The sequence below is a fragment of the Callorhinus ursinus genome, unplaced genomic scaffold, assembly GCF_003265705.2.
Source record: "Callorhinus ursinus isolate GAN/ISIS: 27379988/994484 unplaced genomic scaffold, GSC_fseal_2.0 scaffold13, whole genome shotgun sequence".
NCBI lineage: Eukaryota > Metazoa > Chordata > Mammalia > Carnivora > Otariidae > Callorhinus > Callorhinus ursinus.
Genome location: NW_027397075.1, coordinates 14,987,965 through 15,007,071, shown reverse-complemented (window position 1 = coordinate 15,007,071; position 19,107 = coordinate 14,987,965). Strand labels below are relative to the sequence as shown.

General features: G+C 63.3%; 1 protein-coding gene across 2 annotated transcripts in view; it reads left to right on the top strand.

Moving 5' to 3' along the window:
- The window catches only part of CACNA1H (calcium voltage-gated channel subunit alpha1 H), a 59,864-nt gene that overhangs the window by 29,984 nt on the left and 10,773 nt on the right, over window positions 1-19,107 (top strand). For both annotated transcript variants that reach the window (XM_073899752.1, XM_073899751.1), the window contains exons 2-17: window positions 4,754-4,865; window positions 4,972-5,105; window positions 5,562-5,659; window positions 7,665-7,824; window positions 8,556-8,874; window positions 9,032-9,124; window positions 10,191-10,977; window positions 12,047-12,489; window positions 14,150-14,301; window positions 14,969-15,154; window positions 15,755-15,872; window positions 16,081-16,236; window positions 16,455-16,545; window positions 16,664-16,872; window positions 18,033-18,443; window positions 18,924-19,024. In XM_073899752.1, coding sequence (XP_073755853.1) covers window positions 4,754-4,865; window positions 4,972-5,105; window positions 5,562-5,659; window positions 7,665-7,824; window positions 8,556-8,874; window positions 9,032-9,124; window positions 10,191-10,977; window positions 12,047-12,489; window positions 14,150-14,301; window positions 14,969-15,154; window positions 15,755-15,872; window positions 16,081-16,236; window positions 16,455-16,545; window positions 16,664-16,872; window positions 18,033-18,443; window positions 18,924-19,024 — 3,570 coding nt within the window. The remainder of the gene's footprint in view (window positions 1-4,753; window positions 4,866-4,971; window positions 5,106-5,561; window positions 5,660-7,664; window positions 7,825-8,555; window positions 8,875-9,031; window positions 9,125-10,190; window positions 10,978-12,046; window positions 12,490-14,149; window positions 14,302-14,968; window positions 15,155-15,754; window positions 15,873-16,080; window positions 16,237-16,454; window positions 16,546-16,663; window positions 16,873-18,032; window positions 18,444-18,923; window positions 19,025-19,107) is intronic.

Sequence of the window (19,107 nt, the reverse complement as noted above, 5' to 3'; positions counted from 1 at the left end):
CGCCCCTGGCAAAAACACAATGTCCCCTCCGTCTGTGTCCGCGGCCAGCCAGGGGAGCTGAAGTGGCCTCGCCAGAATGAGGGAGGGGACAGGGGACGTGGAGCCTGCTGGACGCTTCCCTCAGCACCTGAAAGATAATGCCATCACTCCCATCGTGCAGCTGGGGAAACTGAGGCTTAGGGTGAGGAGTGGGTAGTGGTACTGTCAGGGATCAGGCTCATCCCCTGGCTCCGAGTTGGGCAGGGGGAGAAATGGCTCACTCCACAGGTCTGGGGGCCCTTGAGCCAGCAAGGCTGGGTGGCCGTGGGGACCTGCGTGCAATGATGAGGATTTGGCTCAGAGGTCTAGGACCACCCTTCGGGTCACACTGTCCTGTGCCATACAGGCCTCTCTGGGGATCCTCATAGAGTGTCAGGGTCCCCTGTTGGCACAGCTGCTGGTGAGGGACCGGCAGCCCCTGAAACGTGGGCTGAGTGGCCATGAGCCCCTTCTGGCTTCCAGGCCCGGTCCCAGCAGCCTCACACTTCCCAGCCGGTGGTGTCTTTGTGCAGAGATGACGGTGCCTGCCGCGGTCACCCCCACTTCCAGGCTGTCCCCACCCAGGGCCCACAGCCAGGGACAGGGGAGAGATGGTGCTATCAGGCCAGCGCCATCTTCGAAGCCTCAGGCAGTATGCTGTGCTTAATCAGCTGGGAGTCAGAATGAGAAAGGGTGGATTGTTGGGTAGTTTCCAGTAAAGCCTGGGTCAGCGTGAGCAGCACCCCCCAGGCTGCTCAGCAGGTGCCCCATCCAGAGTCTCCTCCCCAGTCCTCTGAGCACGTCTGGGGTAGGCCGTCTTCAGCACCACGGACAGCGGTCACCTGGCGCTGCCCCTCGAATCCACCTCCTCACCCGCTGGGCCTGGCCTTGGGGTGTCTGCGTGTGGGGAGCATTGGAGCCCTGGTCCAAGAAGCCGTGAATCTGGCACCAAGGGCGTCAAGACAGAACTGGGCTCCTCCTCCACCCTGCTGGGGGAGGCCTGGCCATGGGCGCTGCTGCAAGAATGGGAAGGTGGTGCAGGGCAGGCTCGGCACCTGCTACTCCACTGGTCCCGGAAAGACCTAAAGGGGAGGGAGGCGGTGGGAAAGACTGGCATCAGGCCAGGCTGGGGGCAATATGCCGGAAGGGTGGGGCCCGCAGGGTGCGCATGGCACTTGAAAGGTCCCCCAAAATATGGGACCTTTGCTCCCAGTGCTGAGAGAGGCTCTGGGACCCCGTCTTTCATTTATGAGCCACCCCCCCCCCACCAGCGTGGGTGGTGGTGCAGGCCCAGCCCAGGCCCTGGGAGGTTCCTGGAGCTGGATGGGCTGGGGCCAGGGTAGTCAAAAGATGTGGGTCAGGGGGCTTGCGGCCGGACAGAGCCTCCCGGGGCTCTGGGGGTCCTGTGGCAGAGACCACATCACTCAGCGTTGGACTCAGGCCCTGGGCAGCGCCACGGCTCCCTCCCTGTGCCGGTATGGCCACCGCCTCCAGACTGCATATCATCTTGGCTTCCTTGGACCCATGGTGGAAATTGACTCTAATTTGTAGAAGTTGGTTCAAAACCTAAAGGATTTTTAATTAAAACCCAGAAAATCCATCTGTGTAATTAAGTCACTGGGCTCTGGATGAGGAGCCGGCTGGCCCTGCCTGTCCTTAGCTGCCCACTAAGGTGTGACGGGGAGGGGGCTGGCCTTGTGCGTGCAGGGGGCCGCTCCAGCCCTGTGACCCCTGGGCCGGCTGCACCTGTCTCTGGGGAGCCTCCTGGCCATCTGCAGGGCCAGTGGAGCCCCTACCCAGGACAGCAGGTGCAGGGCAGCTCTGGGAGTGTCTTGGGAGAACCGTGCATACATGGGACACCTTTGCACAGACCAAGGCAAGATCTTGGGGCCCGGGTGCAGGACCCTAGGGTCTTTTCCCTCCCAGGTGTGTGTCTGGGGTGGTGGGGGGAGAGAGGCAGAGGCTGTATCATTGGGATAGTAACCCGAAAGGGTCAAGAGCTCTTGGGGATGGATGGAGAACTTTCTAGATGCTGGGGTCATGCTGCCCAGTTTGGTTGTCCCACCCACCCCAGTAGTGTCCCTACTTCTTGGATGAACCTGCCGGGCACTCAGCCTTCTGCCCCTTGGGGTCTTGAGCCTGCCAGGCATGCCTCATGGGTGGGGCAGGCAGGCCAGGGCCCATAGGACCAGCAGAGTCAGGAGGAAGCCACGGTTGGTGGGTGGGTTTTGCTTGTCAGCAGTTTGGGAAGATGTAGAGGTAGGACCCCAGCTCAGGGACCCTAAGCAGAGCTGTCTTTTCCAGTTGCTTGGGGCCTGGTGTATGGCTTGTCCTGGGGAGTGAGGGCCCCTCCTAGCCCCTCCTAGCCCCTGACCCGAATAGTCTCATGGATCCTGGCCTGAATCCAGATTCACTGGCCTCACAGCCCAGGATCACTGTTGAGGGCAGAGATCCTCAGCTTTGTTTGACACCAGCTCTGGGGTCTGGGGACAGGTCCCCTGCAAGAACCCCCAGACCAGGAGTTGGCCTTTACCTGCCCCTTTCATCCCCACCTGGCCCTCTGCCCCAGGGCCCAGAACATGGGCCACACCATGGTGTGGCTAGATGCCTTGAAGTAGGGGGGGGAGGCGGGTAGCAGTGATGGTTAGGGGCTTGAGGGTAGCTGGTGGGCTTCTTCCGGGCCAGGTACAGGGAGGGCATGAATATCCATCACCTGATGGTGGAGGGCACCTGCTTGTTGAGGTCACTCTCCCTGGTCTGGGGGATGTGAATGAGCATGGGCACAGGCCAGGGAGAAACCGGGCCATGGGCTGGAGAGACAAGAGTCCCAGGTGAGGGTGAATGGTACTGGTGGACCGGAGAAGCTGGGGGGCCAGGGCTTGACTGGGCTAGAAACCCTACTGCTAGGGCAGGACGTCTGCAGGAGTCGGGGGGGCACTCGGTGCAGGGAGAGCTCGGCATGTTGGGACAGGTTCAAAAGGGGCAGGCAGCCCCCACACCCTCACTGGGTGGGTGCACACCCTGGGGGCCCAGGCTGGTGTGCACTGCCTCCCAGAGCAGGGGGTCGGCGGGGGGGGGATAGCGTGCACCTGCGTCTACCTGGGTCAGGGTTGGGATGCACTCCCTCACACCATCCGATCGTCGCCTGCCCTCCCGTTGCCCACCCGGGGCCTCCTGCTCTCCTGCCAGGCTTCATGGGCATGTGGGGGTATGGGGGGTTCGTCTTCTTACAGGCGGATCTGCTGACCCATTCTGTTTAACTGGGAGCACCCCACCTGCTGTGACATGCACAGACATCCCTCCTCAGAGGTGTGACTGCAGCAGTTAAGGGACAAAGGGTCAGGAGGCCAGGAGAGCGGTGCAGCCTGAGCCCCCCCATGACACAGCCTGGGACCGGGTCAGTGCAGGGGTGCCCCCAAGACGCCCCAATGGAGCCTTGCTGGTGCACATAGGTGCATCCGTCAGTGACGGCACTGTGGCCCCCCACCCCCACCCCACGGGGATGGCCCGGTCCCGGCCCAGCACCTGAGCAAGCACATGTGCCAGGCCCCCCCACTGGAGGGGCTGGGGGCCGGGTGCTGCTTCTGTTCCCCACAGCCGGACCCGGCCCAGGCCCTTGTTACCGCCGAGCCCATTAACCATAGTTACAGCGCTCTGGGCGGGCACGTAATGATGGTGCTGGCCTGATGCCACACTGAACTGTGCGCCATTGGCCCTGTCCCTGCTCCGCGGCGGGGGGGGGGGGCTGCTTCCAGACCCCCTGACGTGGGGATGGCGTGTGGGGTGCACAGAATGCCCCCAAGCCCTCTCGGCTGCCAGGGGTACCCGTCTGCATCCACAGGGTCTGCATGGAGCCTAGCTCCCCCACGCAGCCCAGCCCTTCATCATGCCTCACCCAGCCAGTCCAGCAGAGGGCTCCCCCCAGTCCCTAGCGAACTAACTGGGGTGGGGGCGCGGGGTGCACCCCTTCCCAGAGACCGCCTCCTTGGGCCAGGCCACTGTGCAGCCTGCATGGAGCCCCAGCGCCACCTGGTGGCTGCTTCCAGCACGTCCAGGAGGTCACAGGTGGGCTGTGGTCCCACCAGGGAGCCTGCGGGGTGGCGGGGTGCAGAGTGTGTGAGGATGCAGCACACCCTGCTGAGCTGGCTCCCAAGGCTCCCACCCCACCTGGATGCCCGCTAGCCAGCCAGAGACTCCTGGATGGAGCCGGTCACCTGGGCAGCTTCTGCTCCAGGCCGGGGGGCCGGGTGGGGAGGCCGGGCGGCAAGGAGGTGTCCTGCTGGGTCCCCGTTGGTGCAGGTGCTCAGGAGGGCTGCAGGTTCCCCATGCCCAGCTCCTGAGCTGATGGAAAGCTCTCGTTCCTTATCCCAGTAGCTGTGGTTGGGGCACCCTCGGCCTGCTAGAGTCACAGGGTTAGCGTGGGCACACTCTCACGGTGTGTGTGCATCCACAGCACGTTTTGGGGCCCAGGCCGGACAGAGCCTGTGAAATGGCTCCCCGAGTGTCTGGCCTGAGCTTGGGGTACCAGTGTTGTGGGGAGCCTGTCCTCCAGCCCCTGGCCAGGGGCCCACGTTAAGGGTGTGCTGGTGCTGCACACAGTGGCCAGGGTCCCGGCTCTGCTTCTCAAGGCCCAGCTGACGGGGTGCGGGTGTCCGGGGCCATGCTCCCCATGCTGCTCCCCTGCGGCCGTGTCTCAGCCTCCAGCATTGATCCTTAACTCGGCTGCCCGCCCCACGTGGTTCGAGCACGTCAGCATGCTGGTCATTATGCTCAACTGCGTGACCCTGGGCATGTTCCGGCCCTGTGAGGACGTCGAGTGCCAGTCGGAGCGCTGCAGCATCCTGGAGGTGGGCCCGGGGGCATCCGGGGGGTGGGGGGCACAGCCCACTGGCCAGGGCCAGCCTCGGGGTGACCGGCTGGCAGGACTGGCTCTCAGGCCCCGCCTCCCTCCAGGCCTTCGATGACTTCATCTTTGCTTTCTTCGCGGTGGAGATGATCATCAAGATGATCGCCCTGGGCCTCTTTGGGCAGAAGTGCTACCTGGGGGACACGTGGAACAGGCTGGATTTCTTCATCGTCATGGCAGGGTATGAACCCCTGGCCACCAGAGCCGGGGCTGGCCCAGGAGACCCTTGTACCCACAGTGGCATCGGTGCCTGACCAAGCCTGGCTGGGAGCCCTGCCCTGCTCGGGCCCCACTGGCTGCCCCGGGGTCTGGCCGTCCCAGGGTCCCACCAGAAAGAGGGATGGGGGCGCACTCTGCAGGGGTCCGGTGGGGCCAATGTTGGGAGGCGGCTGGGGGCTGGGGGACCAGTGCAGCCTCTGCCAGGGAACAGGACACTGCCCCACAGCAGTGGGGGTGGCAGGATGGACACAGATGGTCCGTGAGTGGTGAGGCGCCCCAGGGAGGCTCGGTGCACAGCTCCGGGACCAGGCCTCCTGGCCTCAGCTGGCAAGGTGCCCTGGAGGAAGGTGGTGCTCACCCCTGCCCCCGGGGCCCCACCCACCCCCTGAGCTTCCCTGTCCCTCTGCCGCTCCCCCAGCATGATGGAGTACTCACTGGATGGACACAACGTGAGCCTCTCGGCCATCCGGACGGTGCGCGTACTGCGGCCCCTGCGTGCCATCAACCGTGTGCCCAGTGAGTGACCCCTCTCCTGGGACAGGCCTGCGTGTCCTGCTGGCCCTACTGAGAGCTCTCCAGGGTCCCCTGGGGCGCAGGAAGTCTACATTGTCTGCTCCTGGACTCCCCAGCCCTGGGGGAGGGCAGGCAAGCCTGCTGTTCACCATGGGCCCCTGAGGATTGACCACTTCTTGTCTGGAGAGGACATGGCAAACCTGGACCAGGTTGGGGTGTGACAGGCAGGCTGCGTGGGGTTTGGGCTCCCCACTGTGCTGCTGGGCGAACCTTAGACTCCCCATCTGCACATTTGGGGTAACACTGGGGGCTGCACGGGCCCTGGTGGCTTCATTGTCTGGCACATGGTGGGCAAACCTCAGGCTCTAACTCTGCCAGAGGGATCTGGTGCTTCTGGGAAGCCTAGAGAAGCTTCCGGAAAGTCACGTGGCTGCTTGTTTGGAAAGCGGCCTATTCTCACACAGGAGGATGGTTTGGGATTTTTTCCATCTTATGGGTATTCACTGCTGTTACTTCTCCTGGGCAGGAGGGCAGTGCCGGCGGTATACCGTGTAAGAGGTGTGTACATATGTGTGCACGGGTCTGCACGTACTGCATGTCAATACCATGTGCACAGCCTTTCCAGCCGCTGGGCCCGAGTCCTGGTGTCCTCAGCCCCCAGGCCTGGGCAGTCAGGGCAGGTCCCACAGCCTCCCCTAAGAAGTTACACACCCTTAGGGATAGGTACGTCCTTCCCCGGGCCTGTCTGCTCCACCAGAGGGCTGGGGTCATGGAGGTGTGCTGTGCCATCGGTCCCCTGGGCCTTTTTTCCACCTGCCCACCTGGCTCTATGCTCAGGGGTCAGACGGAGCTCAGATGCCTTGTGAGCCCGGGGAAGTTACTGACCCTCTCTGAGCATCCATTTTCGCACTGTAACAGTCAGATGTTAGTGGTACCCAGAGAGGCTGTGTGAGGTGAGGTGATGTGTGCAGCTCCCAGCTATGCCTGGCACCCACCACACACACGGTCTGCCCACCTGGGCCCACCTGTGAACTCAGTAAAGTGGCAATGAGACCCATCCCCGCAGATGTGTCCTTTTCAGCCTGCGTGCACCCAGCATTGCACACCAGCAGCCTGGCCTCCTCTGGGGACACCCCACTGTCCCAAATAGGGAGCCTGCCCTGGACAGGATCGGATGCTCCTTATAATGAGTCCCAAATGGTCACACTCAGGGTTGTATCTCCCTGGGTGCCTGGGGTCCACTCTGACCCCTGGATCGTATCTGTGACCCTTTAAGCCAGCTGATATCTGCCCAGGGCAAGTGCCTTCTGATCCCGTGCATCCCTCGTGAATCTTCCTCTCAGCCATTTCTGACACTTCAGTGCTGCTCCTGGCTGTGGCTCGCCCCCCGTGACCCCAGGGGCCTGTCTGCCATGTGCCATGCCCCCCCCCTCCCCAGGGTGCTGCTCCCTGAGGCCTCACACCTGCCCCCTCCCCACCCTCTGGCCCGGGGTGCGGTGTGCTGCCTAAGCCCTGCCCTTGCTCCTCTGGGGAAAGGAGTCATCCTTGCTGAGGTCTGGGAGGGGATATGCCCAGGTAAGTGGGGGGCACATAGGGCTTGGCTCACCCACTCCCAGATTAATTTGCATTAATCCAGCACCCAGGCACAAGGGCTTCAAAACTGCCTCTCAGAAAACCGCCACCTGCCCTGAGGGTCCCTCCCTCCAGTGCAAGGCTCTCCTCCAGTGCAATTCACACAGGGCATGGGAAGAAATTCTCCTTGTAAGACCCAAGGCTCCTAAGTGTTGGAGGCAGCCCAAAGCCTGAACTCCTGGGGGGCCCTGAGGCTGGGGCTGTTGGACTCCTTCAGGGCCTGCCAAATGTGTGGGGACTCAGTACAAGTCCCCCTTGGAGTTGCTGATACCCATGTGTGAACAGCGGGAGGGCTCAGGGCCCACCAGAGGGGCGGGAGGCTAGAAGGAGCCCCGGGAGGGCTGTGCTGTGCTGACTTCTTTCCCTGCCCCTGCAGGCATGCGGATCCTGGTCACGCTGCTGCTGGACACTCTGCCCATGCTTGGGAATGTCCTTCTGCTCTGCTTCTTTGTCTTTTTCATCTTCGGTATCGTTGGCGTACAGCTGTGGGCTGGCCTGCTTCGGAACCGCTGCTTCCTGGACAGCACCTTTGCCAGGTGAGGGGCCTAAGGGCTCTTCTGGCCTCTGTGCCCCCAGCAGGCTCCTCCCCTCCAGCCCCACCCCCTGATGTTCCACTCCTCCAGCCCCACCCCCTGATGCTCTGCCCCCAGCGGGCTCCTCCCCTCCAGCACCACCTCCTGATGTTCCCCTCCTCCAGCCCCAGGTGCTCCACCCTCAGCAGGCGCCTCCTCTTCCAGCCCCACTGCAGCAGGCTCCGCCCCCAGCAGGCTCCTCCCCTTCAGGTCCGCTCCAGATGCTCCGCCCTCAGCAGGCTCCTCCCCTCCAGGTCCACCCCAGATGCTCCGTCGTCAGCAGGCTCCTCCCCTCCAGGTCCACCCCAGATGCTCTGCCCTCAGCAGGCTCCTCCCCTCCAGGTCCACCCCAGATGCTCCGCCCTCAGCAGGCTCCTCCCCTCCAGGTCCATCCCAGTTGCTCCACCCTCAGCAGGCTCCTCCGCTCCAGCTCCACCTCTAGGGGCCCACCCTTAGAATATTCTTAACTGAGGTTCTGTTTTCTGGGTCTGTTTGTTTCTTTGTTTTGTTTTTATGTGCGTTTTTGTCTCTTTTTTTGCTAATTCATTTTGCCGTTTTTATTTATCTCTCTCGTTTTTGTCTCTCCCAACTCTGTATCTCACGTTCTCTGTTTCTGTGTGTCTGCATCTCTCTGTGTGTTTCTTTCTCTTGTCTCTGCATCCCTCTCCGGGTGTGTACCTCCTGCCTGCCTGCAGAAACAACAATCTCAGCTTCCTGCAGCCGTACTACCAGACAGAGGAGGGCGAGGAGAACCCCTTCATCTGCTCCTCGCGCCGAGACAACGGCATGCAGAAGTGCTCACACATCCCCAGTCGCCGGGAGCTGCGCGTGGAGTGCACGCTGGGCTGGGAGGCCTACGGGCAGCCACAGGCTGATGGTGCGGTCGGCGCCGCCCGCAACGCCTGCATCAACTGGAACCAGTATTACAACGTGTGCCGCTCAGGCGGTTCCAACCCCCACAATGGCGCCATCAACTTCGACAACATTGGCTATGCCTGGATTGCCATCTTCCAGGTGGGTCCCGGCTCTCCAGCTGAGGGCCTGGGCCTCAGTTTCCCCATCAGCGGGGGTGGGAGGGCACTGCATGGGCGGGGCCGCGGGGGGACGCAGGCGAGGAGGCCCCTGCCGCCCTCCCAGGGCCCTCCGTGTGTGCAGCCGCCTGCCCCCCCAGGTGATCACGCTGGAGGGCTGGGTGGACATAATGTACTACGTCATGGATGCTCATTCCTTCTACAACTTCATCTACTTCATTTTGCTCATCATTGTGAGTGCGGGCGATGGGGCGAGTCCCAGGGGCTGGGTGGGGTGTTCACGGCCACCAGTGTCTGTGGGTGGAGGTGCTCTGACAGCGGGACAGCCGGCCACGGACCCCAAAAGTCCCCTGTCGGTGGGCGTTGTCATGGCCCCGACACCATGCCCTCCCAGCCTCCACTGACTCTCAGGGTTGCTGCGCCGGCAGAGCTGCAGGGTGGGGCAGCAGAGAGCCAGGGCTGCCCATGGGGTGGCAAGGGACTTCTGCCTGGCCCCCAACGGGAGGTAGTTGGGGGGGAAGCCCACCTCCAAAAGGCCTCAGGCAGCACCCCAGGCCCTCCCACGGCCAGGTCCTGTTGGAGGCTGCAGAAGATGCAGGACCATGTCTTGGGGTCCCAGCTCTTCCCACTGTTCATGGGCCTGCAGACACAGCCCTGCACAGGACAGGTCACTTCAAAGGCATGGGTCTCTGCAGTGTAGGTTCCTCCGCCACGCATGGCCCTCCACAGTGTACGTGGGCCTCCAGACACGGAGGTGTCACAGCCAGGGTCTGTGAGGACCCCACTGTGAACAGAGACAGGTATTCTGCCGTCTTGTTTCTGACCACGACCACGAGCAGAGTGTTGGAGGGTGACCCTGCACGGAAGAAGTGAAGCCCAAGGGGCTTGGGAAGGTCTGCCCTGGGGGGAGGGGGCGAGCCGTACAGATGATGGGAAGAAGGGTCTCCCGGCCACCCCCGCCCTGTGTGTCCCCCACTGTTCACATGTGGGCTGTCCAGATGGGCAAGCAACACTTACTTCGAGCTCCCATGGCAGGTGCTGACATTTGGCTTCACACCAGCAGGGACCCCACCATCCTGGGGCGCCTGCCCCTGGCCCTGAGAACAGGCAGCGTGCAGTAGGGCTCAGTGTTCCCTCGGAGAGTTGGTCACTGCCGTGTTAGAAGCAGCCCTGCCCCCACTGCCCACCCCGCCTGCCCCTGACACCCTGCGACCCTCTTCCCCAGCTCCCTGGGTTAGCAGCCCTGCGAGTGAGTCGCGGCTGGGCCACAGGAGGCTCACCGCTGCCCGCCTGCTGCAGGTGGGCTCCTTCTTCATGATCAACCTGTGCCTGGTGGTGATCGCCACGCAGTTCTCAGAGACCAAGCAGCGGGAGAACCAGCTCATGCGGGAGCAGCGGGCACGGTACCTGTCCAACGACAGCACGCTGGCTAGCTTCTCGGAGCCGGGCAGCTGCTACGAGGAGTTGCTCAAATACGTGGGCCACATCTGCCGCAAGGTCAAGAGGCGCACACTGCGCCTCTGCGCTCGCTGGCAGAGCCGCTGGTGCAAGAAGGTGGACCCCAGCAGCGCCCCGCACTGCCAGGGCCCCGGGCGCCGGCCAAGGCGGGCGGGGAGGCACACGGCCTCTGTGCACCACCTGGTCTACCACCACCATCACCACCACCACCACCACTACCACTTCAGCCATGGCAGCCCACGCCGGCCCAGCCCTGAGCCTAACCCTGGGGACACCAGGCTGGTGCCAGCCAGGGCCTTGCCCTCGCCGCCCTCATCAGGCCGTGGGCCCCCTGATGCTGAGTCGGTGCACAGTGTGTACCACGCAGACTGCCACGTGGAGGGGCCACAAGAGAGGGCCCGAGTGGCACACACCACGGCAGCCGCCAGCCTCAAGGTGGCCACGGGGCTGGGTGCCATGAACTACCCCACCATCCTGCCCTCATCCGTAGGAGGTGGCAAAGGTGGTACCGGCCCCGGGCCCAAGGGGAAGCGGGTCAGCGGGCCTCCAGGCACTGGAGAGCACAGCCCCCTGAGCTTGAGGGGCACTGACCCCTATGAGAAGATCCAGCATTTGGTCGGGGAACACGGTAAGGACCCACCCCCCCACCCGTGGAGAGGAGGTGGGACTTGGGCTGGGTGAGCCGTGAGGAAACGGGACTCTTGGGATGTCTTTGCCACTCACGTGCTCTCTAGGGAGGACCTGAGTACCTCGATGAGCCCACTTTTTTCCTTTCTCCTTCTGAGCCCTGTAAGAAGGGAGTTGAGGGGGCCCGGGCATCTTGGACTCTGACACCGCTGGCCCGGAGAGAGGGCACCGGGTCTCCTTACACCCTACAGCCAGCCCCAAGCAGCCCCAATGTGAGTGAGACACAGCCTTTGCCAAGGAGGGTAGGAGAATTCCAAGACAGACAAACCCCGTTAGAGCCTTTGTTTGGCCTGTGTCTCGTTGCCCCACCTGGCCCCAGGAGAGACCACACGCCCATGTCTGTGGCTGGCCCCCTTTCTAGGTGGGGATGCTGGGGCACAGGGTGCAGAATGTAAAACGGGTCACAGAGCCCCCGAGGGTCTGGGAAGGGGCCAGGGTGTGCCTCGATATATTCATGGTCCCCCCCCCACCTGGGGTTCAGCTGCACCCCCCTCAGACGGGCAATCGGAGGGATGCTAGGTCCCATCAGACCTTGAGGCCTTCCCGGGTGGTGTGTGCAGGGGCACAGGCCACGGTTCATCTGGAGCAGGCAGGGGTGTGTGGTCTGCCCGCCGTGGCCCGTGTGCTTCCAGCCCAGCCTGCTCCATAGGGCTCGGGAGCTGTGGCGCGTTGGGGCCATGGCATGGCGTTGGCGTGAGACACACCTCTGGTTCCAGAGATTCCGCACCAGAAAACTGTGTATGGTGGCTCCTGGGTAGTTTTTGTGTCTCTCTGATATCAGAGCTGCAATGGTTCAGACATGTTGGGTCAGGTAGAGCGGTGAAGTTAATTACACCTGTCGAACGTGGGTACGAGAAAAGGGCTCGCGTCCTGTTTCTATGGATGGCGCGGATGGCGCGGCTGCAGGCAGATTAAGCGTCTCTGCCACGGGTGCACACGCGTGCACCGCTTACCCCACGGAAGCCTCACTTGGCTGTGGCCTGACCCTGCCTGTGCCCTTCTCCCTGCAGGACTGGGCCGGGCACCCAGCCGCCTGTCGGGCCTGAGCGTGCCCTGCCCCCTGCCCAGCCCCCAGGCGGGCACGCTGACCTGCGAGCTGAAGAACTGTCCGTATTGCACCAGTGCCCTGGACGACCCTGACTTCGAGCTCAGCGACTCTGAGAGCGGAGGCTCAGAAGGCAACGCGGTGTATGAGTTCACACAGGATGTGCGGCACGGTGACCACCGCGACCCCATGCAGTCCCCCCCGGCGGCGGACGTACCAGGCCGGAGCAGTGTGCGGCCACGGGCGCAGCGTCGGGTGGCCCCGGGCAAGCAGGGCGGGCTTGGCCACGTCTGGGCCACCTTTAGTGGCAAGCTGTGCCGAATCGTGGACAGCAAGTACTTTAACCGTGGCATCATGGTGGCCATCCTCACCAACACTCTGAGCATGGGCGTCGAGTACCACGAGCAGGTGAGGGTAGGGGTGGGTCAGGATGGTCCTCGTGACCCTGGGGAGCACGTCCTCCTGTGGGACCCTGTGGATGGGCTCACAGGGGTCGGGGGCCAGGGACAGGTTGGAGCTGGGTGTGGTCTGCCATAGGAGGTTTTTTTTTTTTTTTAAAGATTTTATTTATTTATTTGAGAGAGAGAGGCAATGAGATATAGAAAGCACGAGAGGGAAGAGGGTCAGAGGGAGAAGCAGACTCCCCGCTGAGCAGGAAACCCGATGTGGGACTCGATCCCGGGACTCCAGGATCATGACCTGAGCTGAAGGCAGTCGCTTAACCAAATGAGCCACCCAGGCGCCCCTGCCATAGGAGGTTTTTGTCTGTTGCTCGACAGATGCTCATGGCTCCTTCGTGGGCTGGGTCTCTGTCAAGTAGTGAACACAGACACACACGGTGTGGTTCCCATGTGCAGGTTCTTCCCCACCTAGGGTCCAAGGAGGCCACACAGACCTAGAGGCACCAGGGGCTAAGGACATTCCACCCAGTGGTGCTTCTGAGGATGGGAAGCCCCCGGCTTAGCTCTCATAGAGGGGCTCCCCTTACAAGAGCCAACACCACTGGCCATGCCCACTGTGGTGCTCCTTGGCGGTTACAAAAGGCCGGAGTGTGGAGTGGCCCCCAGGAGGAAGTGGGGGGGGTCATGTCTGGCCCCCCTGCAGCCGTGGAAGCTGTTGACGGTGCATGCTGGCCCTCCTCAACCCCTGCCCTGGAGCAGGGCCCAGCAGGGAGGGCAGCAGCTAGATTCAGCAGAGAGAGGGGGTCTTCTGGGGATCAGGCTGGGTCACCTTTGGTGACCAAATGGGGGTTCCTTGTGTCCCACTCTTGGATTTTTCCGGCCACTTAAACGATTTTTTTCACTCTGGAACAATCTGGGGAAAATGCAAGCAGTGGTAAACTTCACTAGGCTTTGTGTGGGGAGGCTCTTTTTTGGGGGGGCAGCCGAGGCAGGGACATCGGGAGGCTTTGGGGAGTCCTCGGTAAGGAAGAGTCTGTGCACGTATACACAATGTGCGCACGTGCACGCATCCATGTGTATTCTGTCACGTACATGTGTGTATGTGCAAGGATTGCTGGTGCAGACACGTGTGCTGGTATGCGTGCACACGGACAGGCGCACACGTGTGTGCACACAGCAAGTCACATGTTGGTTAATGCTCAGGCGTGCACACATGCATGGGAATATCTACATTAGTGTGGTGTGTACATGCACACACGTGCAGACACACAGGTGAGTCAGCAATGCCTCAGTAAGAAAGGCTCCTGGAGCGTGTACCAACAGGAAGGGGCATGTGAGGCCAGCAGGGACCAGGGCAGTGGATCAGAGGCAGCACCCGTGCTGTCTGTACCCTGGGCTCCCCCATGCCCACCCTGGAACCCGGGAGCAAGTGCTCCCGGCCCAGTTCCTATGGCCCACACTTGCTCCGGTGCTCAGCCACGCCACTGGGCAAGTCCGGCAGGGCCCAGGGAGCCAGGACAGCCGGGGTGGGCGTGCTGGGTGGGCAGCGGTCCAGGCAGCATCCGGTTAGTTTGCTTCTGAGCGGCCGCTTCCATGGAGCCTTAACTGCTCCTGGATTCCTGGGAGCAGTGAGCCTCATCCACTGACGGCCTCTCTGCTACCCACAGCCCGATGAGCTGACCAGTGCCCTGGAGATCAGCAACATCGTGTTCACCAGCATGTTCGCCCTGGAGATGCTGCTGAAGCTGCTGGCTTGCGGCCCGCTGGGCTACATCCGGAACCCCTACAACATCTTTGACGGCATCATTGTGGTCATCAGGTGGTCCCCCATCTCCCACCTGGGCCTCAGGGGCCCGGGAAGCTCCAGGGTCAGGCGAACACCCCCCCAGGGGGCTGAGCCCCAGTCAGAGACAGGCTATCACAGGTGGAGTCCCCTCCCTGGGGCCAAGTTCCTCCCCACTGCCACTTACACGTGGTCCGCTGCGTCTCAGATGTTTCTAGAACATAGGGGAGCTGTTCCCTGCAGGAACAGAGTAGGCGCTGAGCCACCCAGCTGGAGGTCATGTAGATCTCAGCCCCTGCGAGGCAGGCGAGCTCGCCTGTGGGGCATCTGCTGCAGCCAAATCAACACAACGGAGTGAGAGAATCTGGGGTAACTGTCCCCCAGGAGGAAGCAGGGCCCTTGGAGTGCAGGGATTCCCCCAGCAGGGAGGGGGCTAGGCACAGGATGGGGAAGTCCAGAGCGTGAATTCCGGCAGCTTCAGGGGGTCAGCAGCCACCAGGGACGGCAGTTAACTAGCGGGCTTTGGTGACACCACCACAGTCTCTCAGCCCCCTGGGTGCCTGGACACAGCTGCACCTCTTCTCAGCCACGGGGTCGAGGCGGGCCGCCGTGGCTCCAGCCGGCATCCTTGCTTTGGGAAGGGGATGCGCAGGGACCTGTGGCCGGAGGACAGACCCCTGCTGACCCCCGCCCTGGCCCGCAGCGTCTGGGAGATTATCGGGCAGGCTGACGGCGGCTTGTCGGTGTTGCGGACCTTCCGGCTGCTGCGTGTGCTGAAGCTGGTGCGCTTCATGCCTGCGCTGCGGCGTCAGCTGGTGGTGCTCATGAAGACCATGGACAACGTGGCAACCTTCTGCATGCTGCTCATGCTCTTCATCTTCATCTTCAGGTGGGCTGCCCCGCCGAGGGGGGCGGACCCCCCCCCCCACGGCACTGCCCCATGCTCTTGGGGCTGGGTGCTGGGGGGCAGGAGCCCCCAAGTGTCTACAGAGGCTCCGTCATGGACGGATGGCTCTGTGCAGTTGTCACTGGCTGGCACCCTCTGTGTGCTCACAGCTGAATGGGGGGACGGGACAGGCCCCCACATGAATGGGTCGGGGACTGCCCCAAAGAGAGCAGAGAAGGGGCGAGGGCAGCCAGGCCCAAGTCCATAGCCCTCAGCTGGTATGTGCTGAGTGCCTGCTGTTGGCCAGCCTGGCCTGGGGTCAAGCCCCAAGGATGGGCTGGGGCAGAGAACGGCCCAGGAGGCGGAGTGAGACCGGCATCCCGGGTCCCTCCTACCCCAGCCTGTTTCCCCACTGACCATTTGGAAACAGCTGGGCCCTGGGCACCAGGAGGAAGGCCCTGTAAACCGGAAGGCTGGGACCAGGCCAGTGGGGAAGGCATGGCAGAGCAGTCCCTGGGTGTGGAGGTGACTATGCGGCATTTCGCCTGCTGTCTGCCTCCCTATACCCCTCCCCGAAATCACACACCCCTGCTCTGCCTTCAGCATCCTGGGCATGCACCTCTTTGGCTGCAAGTTCAGCCTGACGACAGACACCGGAGACACGGTCCCTGACAGGAAGAACTTTGACTCCCTGCTGTGGGCCATTGTCACTGTGTTCCAGGTAAAGCCTGGGCGGGCATCCCTGATGGGAATGGGGGTCCCCAGGAGAACCAACATCCTGCTCCACGCAGCCGCCGAGTGTGTGCCTTGACCTTTGTGAGGCCGGCATGGGGGGATGCCCTGCAGAACCCCTGCCACCCTCGGGCTTGCCGGCGCCCCCTCTCCCCTGGTCTGGGGCTCTCTCTGCCTCACGGCCCCCCCCCCCCCAGATCCTCACCCAGGAAGACTGGAACGTCGTCCTCTACAATGGCATGGCTTCCACCTCCTCCTGGGCTGCTCTCTACTTCGTGGCGCTGATGACCTTCGGCAACTACGTGCTCTTCAACCTGCTGGTGGCCATCCTGGTGGAGGGCTTCCAGGCAGAGGTGAGGGGTGGGAGTCCCGCCCAGACTGCCACAGGGAGGGTGGGTTCCTCCATCCTGTGGCCACCACACCTGGCCCTGGCGGTCACTTCAGGGCCCAGCCCTCCCGGCCACGCCTGCCTCCAGGCTGGCCCAGCCATCCCTGGGGACTCCACCCGTGGGTGCTGGGTACAGATGGCTCCCACCTGAGGGAGCTGTGCCTTCCGCTCTGCGGGGCGCAGGGGGACGCCAACAGATCCGACATGGATGAAGACAAGACATCCACCCATCTGGAGGAGGATTTTGACAAGTTCCAGGATCTCCGGGCCACGGGTGAGCGTGTGGGCATTGGGGCTGGTGGTGGCGCTGGGACTCCTGTGGGCAGGCTCTGGGCTGGCGGAGTCCCTTCCTGGAAGCCGTGCAGGTACCAGCCTCCCCCTTCTCACTCCAGAGATGAAGATGTATTCACTGGCCGTGACCCCCAACGGGCACCTGGAGGGCCGCGGCAGCCTGCCCCCTCCCCTCATCATGCGCACGGCAGCCACGCCCATGCCCACCCCCAAGAGCTCCCCACACCTGGACCCGGTCCCCGGCCTCCTGGACTCACGGCGTGGCAGCAGCAGCTCTGTGGACCCGCAGCTGGGTGACCAGAAGTCGCTGGTAGGGACCCTTCCTTGCCCTGCCCTCAGGGCACCCCACTCGCCTGGTCCTCGTGGCCTCTCCCACGGATGAGTGTGGGTCCTGCATGCCCCCCAAGTCACACTGCACAAATCCCTGTCCCCGAGTGGAGGAGGCTGGCACTCTGTTTTTCTATAAATGGAGCCAGGAGCCGCCGCTCTTGCGGGAGGAGCGTAAGCAGAGCAGATATGGGAACGCGTGGCGCCCCTTTCCAGCAGAACGCCAGGCAGGGAGTTTCTTATCCAAATGGGAATAAAAGATAAAAGCTGGCAGAGCACAGAGCGTGCATCAAAGGAGCAAGGAAAGGGACGGTGGAAAGGCGGCCCGTGACAGAAGCCGGCGGGCATCCCACAGAGCCAGCGCCACAAGGGCTTTCCGCGCGGACCCAGGAGATGCCGCCCCAGCACACGGCCCACCGCAGCTTCTAAGGCGGGAGGGTGGGCCAGCGGGCGGGGGGGATCTCACTGCCCAGGGGAAGCTGGGGGTGGGGGGTGTGGACACGGAGACGGGATGTTGCATGTCTGTAACGGAGAAGCCGCCGGGCTGAGCAGCATAGATGCATCCAGCCCGGCTGCTGGGGATTGAGGTGGGGGACAGGCGGTGTAGCGGGGGGAAGCCCAGCCCGTGCTGGCCCCGGGAGGGCAAGTGAGTGAGGGCAGGAAGGATGAGACAGCAGAGGTCAATCCCTGTCTCTCCTGAGACAGCAGCTCAGTTTGTCTTTACAAGTCCCAGGCGCTGCCAGTTAGCAGATTTGGGCCCCCGCACCCCAGCCACTGGGGCGGTGTCTGAGGGTGCCTGGCCCGAGGCTGGTCCCAGGCTCGTGGATAAGCACCTGTGCCGGCCCTCCAGCCCACGACGGCTGCAGGTGGCCAGCCGCAGCCTGGCTCCGCCCTCGGACACTTGCTGCCTGCGTCTCTAACTCACTGGGGATGGGCTTTGGGCCGCAGGTGTGCCATGGAAATGTGTCACTGGCTGCTCACTGCTAGGGTCATCTGCGCAGTAAAGGAGGTGACTCCTGTGCAGGTGCCACCCATAGTGTTAATAGTAATGCCACTGGTCAGGAGAGGCCCCTGTGGCCAGGGCCCGGGATGTGTGGGGGGATTTGGAGGGCTGTCCCTGCTCACTCCTCACCCCCCACACAGTCCAGCCTCCGAAGCTCGCCCTGTGCCCACTGGGGCCCCAACAGTGCCCGGAGCAGCCGGCGCTCGAGCTGGAACAGCCTGGGCCGCGCACCCAGCCTCAAGCGGCGGAGCCAGTGCGGGGAGCGTGAGTCTCTGCTGTCCGGGGAGGGCAAGGGTAGCACGGACGAGGAGGCGGAGGACAGCAGGCCCGGGGCAGAGGCCTCTCCGGGGACACACCCCGTCCCGCTGCGGCGCACCGAGTCCCTGGACCACCGCAGCACCCTGGACCTGCGGCCCCCACGGCCGGCCACACTGCTGCCCACCAAGTTCCATGACTGTAACGGGCAGGTGCTGGCCCTGCCCAGTGAGTTCTTCCTGCGCATCGACAGCCACAAGGAGGATCTGGCCGAGTTTGATGATGACATGGAGGATGTGAGTGGAGGAGGCCCATCCCTATGCCTCCTTCCTGTCATGGACTCTCCGCAAAGGAAACCAGAGGCAGGGACTGGGGACATGCCCTGCGTGGGGTCTCATGTACCCCAGGTCAGGGGCGGGGGAGCAGGACAGGCTGAGCGGCACTTGATACAGGCCACGTGGCCTTAGCTCATCCACGGGGAGCTCTGGAGCAGATTGACCCCAGGGTGGACCCAGCCTCCCGCCCAAGGGAGCTCCGCAGATGCAGAGGAGGGCAGGGCAAGGCTCCCTCAGAGAGGCACTCCCCTTGCCCAGGGCAGCTCTGCAGGATGGGGGTCGGCTTGGGCGGTGGGGGGTTCTTCACGGATTCCTCATGTGGGTCTTTCTCAGTGCCCGGGTGGGAAGGATGAGGCTGGGACAGCTGGGACCCCAGAGGCAGCCGGATGGTGGCCGGCCTGGCCCGGAGGGGCCCTGAGGACCTGCACCCCTCTCCCCTAGAGTTGTTGCCTGCGCCTGCACAAGGTGCTGGAACCCTACAAGCCCGCGTGGTGTCACAGCCGCGAACCCTGGGCCCTGTACCTCTTCTCTCCGCAGAACAGGTGAGGGGCACAGCGGGTGGGGGCGGGCCTGCATGGAGCCGACTCCGCCCCCTGGGTCAGTGTCCCTGGCCCCCGCATCTCAC